This window comes from Gymnoscopelus microlampas (genome assembly GCF_963454915.1).
Source record: "Gymnoscopelus microlampas genome assembly, chromosome: 2".
In the NCBI taxonomy this organism is placed as follows: domain Eukaryota; kingdom Metazoa; phylum Chordata; class Actinopteri; order Myctophiformes; family Myctophidae; genus Gymnoscopelus; species Gymnoscopelus microlampas.
This window is the reverse complement of record NC_139939.1, coordinates 37454283-37464282: the sequence shown is the minus strand read 5'-3', so window position 1 is coordinate 37464282 and position 10000 is coordinate 37454283. Positions and strand designations below refer to the sequence as shown.

The 10000-nt window shown below is 45.7% G+C and overlaps 1 protein-coding gene across 1 annotated transcript in view; it reads left to right on the top strand.

Moving 5' to 3' along the window:
• lef1 (lymphoid enhancer-binding factor 1) overlaps positions 1 to 10000 on the top strand; it is a 63258-nt gene that overhangs the window by 38865 nt on the left and 14393 nt on the right. Inside the window, exons 6-10 of the mRNA XM_084073353.1 lie at positions 1295 to 1414; positions 2837 to 3008; positions 4315 to 4422; positions 6920 to 6968; positions 7693 to 7735. Coding sequence (XP_083929479.1) covers positions 1295 to 1414; positions 2837 to 3008; positions 4315 to 4422; positions 6920 to 6968; positions 7693 to 7727 — 484 coding nt within the window. The 3' untranslated portion in view covers positions 7728 to 7735. The remainder of the gene's footprint in view (positions 1 to 1294; positions 1415 to 2836; positions 3009 to 4314; positions 4423 to 6919; positions 6969 to 7692; positions 7736 to 10000) is intronic.

Here is a 10000-nt window from a genome sequence, read left to right as displayed (position 1 = left end):
CCCTATAAACCATAAGAAGGGAGATTCACCCCCCCCCAGCCCACCAGCACCGGTGCTGCTGCTCTAGCCACAGGGAACCTCTGTGTGCCCAGCACATGTCAAACCCATCAGCACACGGCGTGGCCCTGCATAACCATATGGCTGCTTTCCTCGCCTTTTCAAATGTTTCTGCAAGTACTTGTCTCTCCCCCGACCACACGACACGTGAAGCTATATGAAGAGTGTTTCGTTCCAACACAGGTCTTATATACTACTCCTTTTATTACTGACTTTGTCAGTAGAAAATCTCTGTTTTCCTTTCTCTCCGTTTCTCTATCTTTCGCCTATTCTCTACCCCCACCACGGCTTTATCTCCCTTTTCTCCCTGCCTTCCTGGTCTCTCTCTCTCTCTCTCTCTCTCTCTCTCTCTCTCTCTCTCTCTCTCTCTCTCTCTCAGCTCAGTGCTACTATAGACAGTGCTTTAGGCATGCTGTGAGTGATGCCAGATGTGAGGTGTGGGATCAGACCGGGAATCAAACCCCAGATGCTCCCCTCCTGGGCTTCCTCCAATCCAACCCCCCCCCCCCCCCCCTCCCATCTTCACGATCAAATACCCCTGAATCGGAATACCTGTAATAGCTTTGACATTTTGCACAATGCACCCTTCCACCAGCACCCATTGATTACTTATATTGTCGAGTCGGTACAATTTCAGGGGTAATTTTCGGGACATCAGTGATGATGTGTACAAAAGCGTGTCCACCGGTGTTGCATTGTGGGAATGAGCTTAATGAAATCAGTGCTCCATTAAGTTAGTCACCAGTGAGCACTAATGGAAGTCCTCGGAGAGAGACTCACACTCAACCCACAGGCTCCCACAGGGGAACCGCAGAGCAATGACACAATCTACAGAATCATCTTTTCCCTTCCTTCTGTTGTGGCTGAAATGTCATGCCGAGCGTTACTCAGGCAAAGAAGTGTTCGCGTGCATGTGCACACTGATTTGTCTCCTTGTACGTGTGTGTGTGTGTGTGTGTGTGTGTGTGTGTGTGTGTCTGTGTGTGTGTGTGTGTGTGTGTGTGTGTGTGTGTGTGTGTGTGTGTGTGTGTGTGTGCGTGTGTCCTTGTTGGACTGTGTGCAACATGTGATGTTCATCATCACTGTCTCTGCCTTGTTTTTATTTCTGTTGGTAGCGATAAATATGACGCACAGACATCAAGAGCGCATTCTGTTCCTTTCTTTCTTTCTTTCTTAGTTTCTCTCTCCCTCTCTGTTATTAATCAAAAATGCACACTGTGTGCTGCTGTTGTTGCAGGTTTTCTCACCATATGGTCCCTGGCCCCCCGGGGCCCCATGCCACAGGGATCCCACACCCCGCCATCGTCAATCCACAGGTCAAACACGAGCCGCAGCACGAAACTGACCTGATGAACATGTGAGTCCCCCAAACAGTGGCCCTGCTCTGTTATACACATACCTCCACAGGCACACACATACCACCACAGACACACACACACACACACACACACACACACACACACACACACACACACACACACACACACACACACACACACACACACACACACATACCACCACAGACACACACACATATACTGTACCTCCACAGATGTATATATATACCGCCACAGATACATGCATATGTATCTCCACAGACATGTACATATACCTCCCCAGACACAGCACACACTTCCAGGTATTTGTGCACCCAGCACAGTAGCAGCAGTATGTCCCACCTTGGCTGGGCATCGCTGTACAAGCCCCCAGCCAGAGTTCCCTTGTTCAAGTTCTGTTGATGTGAGTAGATAAGCAGCACAGGGGCCATGCTGCAGCGATAAGAGGGCCCATGCTTCATTTAGCCTCAGGCATCACGACACACTTAGCCAGCTACCGATACAGGTTCTAGATTGGCCGCCCGCACTAGACTTCACAAATTCACCCCCTCCCCCCCTGGAGTGGGGAAATGCTCTGAGTGCCTGGAAGTGGTTATCGCCAATATTTCCATTATGCATGGCCAGCCGTGTTCTGTTGTGTTGGTATAAAAATGATTATTCAGAAGTAAGCTTGTGAAGAATAGGTCCAAACTCTGTGCATGAGTGTGTGTGGGTGAATGTTATGTGGAGACACTTGTCCCACACTTGTCCTACTGCCTCAGTCATCATCTACTGTAGTGCTGACAACTCATCATATAATTATATGAACATATCTCACAAATCCTAACCAAACTGAGTCTAGGCATGTTGCTGCATATGCATGTGTGCGTGTATGTGAGCAGTGCACATTTGGTCCTAAGCGATTGCCAATGTGTTGTGGAGGGAAACCGTTTGGTTGCCATTACTGGTGAAGTAATCTCTGTGCTTGAAAGCGTGCGACCGTACGTCCAACTGCACATGATTAAAGGACCGGGGCCGGGCTCCATGGCGTGGCAGCACCCCTCGCACGCAGTCTTGCCATTGGCTGAGAGCTACCAGACCCTTGCCGCTCCCTACTGCCACCATAGCGCCACAACAGAAACCCCACCACTCACCTCCCCTCCCCGTTTTCCCGTTGCCTTTGTCCTCTACTCTGCCTTAGTGCTGTGGATAATTCTCTCTTGCACGTTATCCCTTAGACCACAAATTAGAATATAGTATCTTGCCACAAAACTCTTGCCTCTCAACAAGTAAGTCACGAGTCCATTCCTTTTGTAATTTATGACTTTGAAGATGTTTTGTTATCTTATTGATGGCACAAAAGTGCAGCAGCAACATGTGGTAATAAATAAACAAAAAACACATTTGTATTCTTTTCTGCCTGGTCTTTACCTCCATCCCGGTTGTGTTTTTTGGTATTATTGCTTCAACAGGAAACCCCAACATGAACAGAGAAAGGAGCAGGAGCCCAAGAGACCGCACATCAAGAAACCGCTCAACGCCTTCATGCTCTACATGAAAGAGATGCGTGCCAACGTGGTGGCAGAGTGCACGCTGAAGGAGAGCGCCGCCATCAACCAGATCCTCGGACGAAGGGTAGGCAGCGCATTGTCCTCCTTTATCCTCATAGTTTTTTTTTTACTGAATATGATGAAAGCATGGGGGGGGGTGCTTCAGGCTGCCAGTTTACGGCAATATATGTATACAGTATGGATTGATTGATAGACAGATAGATTAGATATATGCACAAATGCAATTCAAAGTGCATTACATATGGCAGAACAAGGAACAGAAAAATTAAAGGGAGCGAATATAAACTAGCATAAAAAGAATGAAGGTCAAAGTCTAGTAATTCCCAATTTCCTTGGCACACAGTGGTATACAGTACCTCTTCAGGCTGGAGTAGATGTCTCAGTGCCAACTCGAGGGTTAAGGGCCATGTAGAAGCTGGTGCCCCCCATCTTTATTCGGGGCAGCGTAGAGTGATCATGTTTAAAGCACAACCACAGGGCATCGTGATGGCCTATAGTCAGTCAGTGCTCAAAGACAAAGTCACAAAGTCATGGCTTTGTTGCATGTCACCCCCTCTCTCCATCTCCTCTCTGTCTCCATTGTCTAGTAATGATGCACTAATGCCTCGGAAATAGCTTGGGGGAACGCTGACCTCTTTGATCCCTACTTGAAGTAGATGGCCAAGAGGTCCCGGTCTTACAGAGATTTGTCACAAGACTTCAGTTGGTCTCAAAAATATCCCCCCCAAAAAAATGCACATCTGTTCCATTACCATGGAGGTTCTTTGATGGACCGGCAATAATTATTGTCATAACTATCACCGTGGCACTGTAACTCTCCTCTGTTACCAGTACAGTTACAGACTCGGCCTAGTAGTCTTACTGACGTTCAGTCAAATTGGCTTTAATAAAATATGCCTGGATAATGGCATGGTTGGAAATGACAAAATTTGTTCCTTTTGAGGATTGGGGGGAGAGAAGTGGAACCACAGAGCCCATGTTAAAAGCCTTAACGAACAGGGCTGGCGGCGGAGGCAGCCAGCCACAGCAAAGCCCCAGTTTCTGCGGCGTGCATAGGGTAATGGCTCGCTGACATAGGCTGTATAAAAAAGCGCAGCTAAATTGGAACCAGTGTTTTGATATGAAATCAGTTTCTTTTTCTTCTTGCTCTCCGACTCTTGTGCATGTTAATCTATTCAGTGTGTTTGTCTCCCCTTGGTTTTTTCCCCCCTCTCACTTTTTATTATAATTTTTTTTTAACACCGATCATTTGGAAGTCAAAACGCACACGTCCTGTTGGAGGGGAACATGAAAGTGCATGCCAGTAATTGACTGTGTGCTGTTCTTGTCTCCTTCTTTTTTTTTTCTAATCTCCCTTGTACTGAAAACAGTGGCATGCTTTATCTCGGGAAGAGCAAGCTAAGTATTACGAGTTAGCCCGCAAGGAAAGGCAGCTCCACATGCAACTCTACCCCGGCTGGTCCGCCCGAGACAATTATGTAAGTACCAATAGAGCAGACTGGCAGTGTGAAAGAGAGCTGTGTATGTGTTGATCTCATATTGCTTGATCTCTTTGTCTGCTATTGTTGGCATTTGTGTATGTGTTCTGTTTATGTAGTTCTTTGTTTGTGTGTGTGTGTGCGTGCGTGTGTGCGTGTGCCTCTTTGTCTGTTAGCGTATGTGTGTGAATTTATGTCGGTCAAATTATTTCTTTGTCTGCACGCCTCGTTCTTAAAATGGCCGAACAATAGTTCCAATACTAATTCATGCTAGCCCGCTCTGTGCTAATGGCCCCCGTGTTGGAGGCTCCTTTGTCTCAGCTTAATGTGTAATTCATTGCACACATTTTCTCTGTCCATGTTATCATCTCCACCATAATGGAGCGTAGCACCATGCCACATTATTGGTGCAGGAGTAAAAGAGAAAAGTGCCCAGTAATGCTTATGCTAGTCTTTGATGTGCTGTAATATCAGTTTGGAGCTTTTAGACAAATGTGAGATTGATCCATAGTGTCAGAAAATTACCATGGCAGAATCACACATACAACCACATTTGTTTAGTTTGATTTAAAAATCTATACAAACACAATTCTGTGAGTGTTGTGTGCATGGCCATGTGTGTCTATGTTTATTATTGCATTTGCGTGTGTGAGGCAGTGTATGTGTACATGCCTGTAACTCTTTGAGAGCAAACAAATGGAACCAAATAGACTCTCACGGGTCATGCTCTGGATTTCACAGTGTACAGTGTATGGGAAGGTGGGTAGAGGCCGTCTGGTAATCAGATGATCACCAGTTCACCCCCCCCCCCCCTCCCCCGGTCCGCCCATTATATGTGTCGACCTCTAACGGCTAACCCGACTGAATGCTCATCATGACCATCTGAGCAGCAATCAGTTGGGTGAAGCTGAAACTGAATTTCCAATCAAGGTCTACATAGCTGAGTGTGTGTGTGTGTGTGTGTGCGTGAGGCGTGTGTAAGAAACTGTGAATGCCTGCTATTTTTACCGAAAAGTGTGTGGCTCCAGCACTCACGTTCACTCCACCACCACCCACGTGCTTTGCGGTGTTTATCTGCCTCCCCTCGGACAGCCAGCAGCATCTCTCCCTCCTTCTACCTCTGACCAATCTGCTGCCAAAAACCGCCACGCACCGGGAGGAGGGGGCTTCACCAACACCCCTAATGAAGATTAATGTTATTACGCGTATTTATATTTTCTTTTCGTTTTGACGGACTGTAGGAAGAGTGCAGGGGATACCATGTCATACAATGAATAATGAAAATAGCCGATCTACAAGCTCACGATGCATTGCAGATTCTTTTAGCTATTTTCACTATTTTGGTAAATCTAGAAAAAATGTAAAAAAAATAGGGATGCCAGGTTGAAAGTGGTTAACTTTGATCACACAAGTATACAAACATGCAGGCCAACTTCAAAAGACAGTGGTGCGTCATATACATAACCCTGTCTGCACTCTGCTCCCCCATACTCTCTCACATCCTCTCCCTCATCCTCTCCTTTCTTTCTCCTTGTTCTGTATCCCCCCACTCTTCTCTCCTTCACCCACTCTCCCTGGTCTCCCATCTCATCTCCCTTCTCCTTCTCCACTCTCTTTTCCTCTCCCCGTCTGCCACAGTGGTGGAAGGCAGATTAGGCCATGAATAAGTGGATTAGCAGACTTTGCAGTGGGAAACCAACGTGCTTCTCATATTTGACTAGAGCGACTGTTAACGGCGCTATCTATACCTATAGTCTCACCCCCAGGGATTTAACATAAGCTATAAAATCCATACACACTTCTCTTTAAACACACACCACCACCACCAGTGAGGAGGAAAATATTATGCCCGTCATTGCCAGAGTGTTGTAATACTGTTGAGAGTGTGTTTTTTTAAATTGATCTTCTTATTAATGTTTGCTGTGAAGAGAACGTAAAGCTTGGCACGGCATCGGGTGGGTGGTAGTTAACGTTTCTTTGTAGAACATAAAAGTGTGGTAATAATAATGCAGTGGTGAAATTATTTACAAAAAAAAAACTTGTGAAAGAGAAGCACTTTTTTCTTTTTTTCAAATTTGTGCTGTAGGTGCAATTTTATACGGGGAATGGGTTTTGTACAGCTCAGGAGTATTGGTATAGTTGCACAAGCTCTTTGACAACATAATTACTAAAGTGGTTGCCGATGGCACCTATCTTGTGCACCTACTGTAAATGTAGTAGTACTAACATGCACACGCACACACAGGTTTGGGCATACATTTTTAGACATATAAAGTATCCCAAGATGTTTTTGAAGAGGTCAGAACCTCTGGGTTGGTACACCTCCCTCCTCTCTGCGTGACGATTGGCTGCTGGGTCGGAGTTTGGAGGATGCTGGTTGGCTGCCTGTTCGGGGGATGAGTGAACATGGCAAAACAAGCAGCAGGAACTATGAGAGTGGTCTAGTGAGGGTGAGTGCTGGAGCCACACTTTAAGCGTTCCCCTGGATATTTTCTAGGGAAAGAAGAAGAAACGGAAGAGGGAGAAGATCCAGGAGCCGGCTGCAGGTAACCGCACCTCCTCCTATCTCTCTTCCTTTCCCATTCACTCTCTTTCTCTTTCTCTTTTTTGAGGTGATTGCCGTCATCAGCGCTCACTGGCTGTCAGTAGACTTCTCTTGTGTTTGTTGATATATTCCCCCTAACACACGCCTGCCATGAAAAAGACTTATCCCAATCAAATCTCTCATTAACTTCATTGTAGACTGACACACTAACGACAAAAAACAAGCCTCACTTCTGATAAGAATAAAACGCACGCACACACACATACATACGCCAAATTGACTCAATAGCCTTAGTACTCCTAGTAGATTGTCTACATTGGCTACAGTCACCATTGTCACTCAACACCCTTCCTCAAACCTTCCATCCATTTGTATAGTACTTCCTCATCTCATCATATCCCTCTCGGTCAACACATTACACCTACTTTAGGATTAGTCTGTCCGTCTTACTTGGCTACCTGTCTGTTCTGGGGCTTTGCACTCTATTTGCCCGCCTGCCATAACACAGTGTATCTTTCTGCTGACCCTACCATTTTAGCCCCCTCTCTCTCAATACCGCAGACTGTAATCCATTCTGTGTATAAGTCCTAATATATAAATTCAGACATAAGAATACTTGACATCAGTAATAAATAACTTAGTTGCAATGCTTAGGTCAAAAGGACGGGCTTAAGTTGCTGTGCCGTCCTGACTCGACAAAGTCTTAAAGATGTAATCTTCTGCAGGTACAGGCCAGAGAATGAAAACGGCGTACATCTGAGAAAAATGGTAAGACAAACCCCCCTCCCCCTCTGTCCACTCTGTCCACACCACTCCTCCTGCTCAACTCTGTCCCTGTCTGGTGCTGTTCAATCTATGTCAAGTCTCTTTTTTTAAACTGGTAAACACTGAATGGAGAGTGTGCACTCACAGACTAATCCTAAAAGCAGGTCCACCCTAACCTCACCATAGCCATTGTGTGACCTGTGTCCAAGGCAGTGTGAAGAGGGATTGTGCTTTGTGTGTGTTTGTCTGCTCAAAGGGGCCCAACACAGCACGCGTGTGTGTGTGTGTGTGTGTGTGTGTGTGTGTGTGTGTGTGTGTGTGTGTGTGTGCGTGTGCGCGCGTGCGCGTATGCGCACTACAGTAGTTTCATCAAACCACGTGCATGGAAAATGCTTATGAAATATTTCTTGCTAGCTCCTTTTGGTGTAGGTGAAGACCTGGTCCAGCATAGATCTCAACCCCATAGGGATGGACTAAGGATAAGCCATGCGCCTGTCAAAAAAAGTAATGCAAAATGTGGAGGCTAAAATTGGCTCTTGAGTCCTCTGAATGAGCTTTATTGTCACATCACAGGTGTACAGGTGTAAAGAAGTGGGTGAACTGAAGTCTTTTTTTTTCGTTCAAGCTCAAGCATTCAAGCATTTGTATTTTTCAGGAAAGGCAAGAAGAATAGAGATAGAAGGAAGAGCAAGTTAAAACAAGGATAGAAATGGGTCAAATCAAATGTTCCTTATTCTGTATGAGTAGAGTGAAAAACATTATGTATAATTTAGTTATAGAGCAGCAGTCCATATAACAGAAAGTAGTCTGCATAAGTAAAGTAATCCACATGAAGGAAGGTAACGTAAGTAATCTAACCTGAAGGAAAGTACCAGTGTGGCAGGCCAGTCTGACGACAGGCAGTGTTCAGGGCTTGCTCAACAGTCTAATGACAGCTAAATAGAAACTGTTCAGAAATCTGGTGGTATGACTCTTGATACAGCGGTAGAGCTTGTCTGGCCGTGGTCGTAGTAGCGGTGTAAACAGATTGTGGCTGGGGTGATGATTGTCCTTGATGATACACTGAGCGTTTACTACACACTGCTTCTCGTATATATGCTGGAGGGCCGTCTGCACCACCCTCTGTAGGGCTTTCCAGGCAGTTCTAATACCAGGAGGTGACGCAGTCTGACGTTCTCGATGGAGCTTTTGTAGAACAGCTTGAGGATGCAGAGGCCCACTCTGAACTTCTTCAGACGACAGATCCAGTACAGTTGCTGCTGAGCGTTTTTCTGCCACATGTGTGTGTGCCCCAGTTGAGGTCCTCCTTACTGTGTATGCTGAGGAACTTAAACTTGAACCTTTCCACTGCTGTGCTGTCGATGAAAATAGGGGCTGTGATCTGACTTTTGTCCCCACTAGGCAGACTGAATCCAGCCAATCAATAATCAGTAATGGGCACCCTCTGGCCAATCAGAATAGAGTATTTTCAGTATAAATATACTGTATATATGATGTCTCTTGCCAGCAAGTAAACAGAAAGCAGCACTCTCCGTTAGCAGTGAGTTTGTTATACAGTATAAGGCTTAGAAAGTTAATGAGATGCTGGAACTGTAATGAGATTTCACAGTATTGTTATTATGAAGGAGTCTACACCTTCATAATATTAAAGGCACCTTGCAGTCTCATTTACGAATTACAAGTGACACATTATGATCAATATGCACACTGTTATATGATAAGAAGTCAGGTGTCACTGGAGCTCAAAACTCTAAATGTGGGACCAGCCCTGTTTCTCTTGTGCGTCTTCACGTTGCTCTCTTTCAATCTGTCTTTCTCTCTCACTTTGTCATTCTCCAGCTTTCTCTCAGTCCCTTTCTCTCCCTCCTCGGCTGCCTCTCTCTCATTCGCTGTGTCTCTGACTCTGAGGGGAGTCCGCTAGCATCCTGTTATTCCGCTCCTCGCTTCCGTTAAAAGCTGGTACAAAGCCTGGCAGATGTGACAAATCTTGTGGTATTATGAGAAAATCAAACCACCAACCCCACGGACAAAGGCTCTCTGCCTGATCGATTCCTGACCCAGCATCTGTCTCTCTTCTCTCTCTCTCTCTCTCTCTCTCTCTCTCTCTCTCTCTCTCTCTCTCTCTCTCTCTCTCTCTCTCTCTCTCTCTCTCTCCTCGTAACCCTTCCTCCAATCAAACCGCCTTTCTTGCGCTTTCTCTTTTTTTCTGCCCATAAAGCCGGTTTATCAAATGCGTTAAAGAGAGAGAGGAAGAGCCCTAAAAAGCAC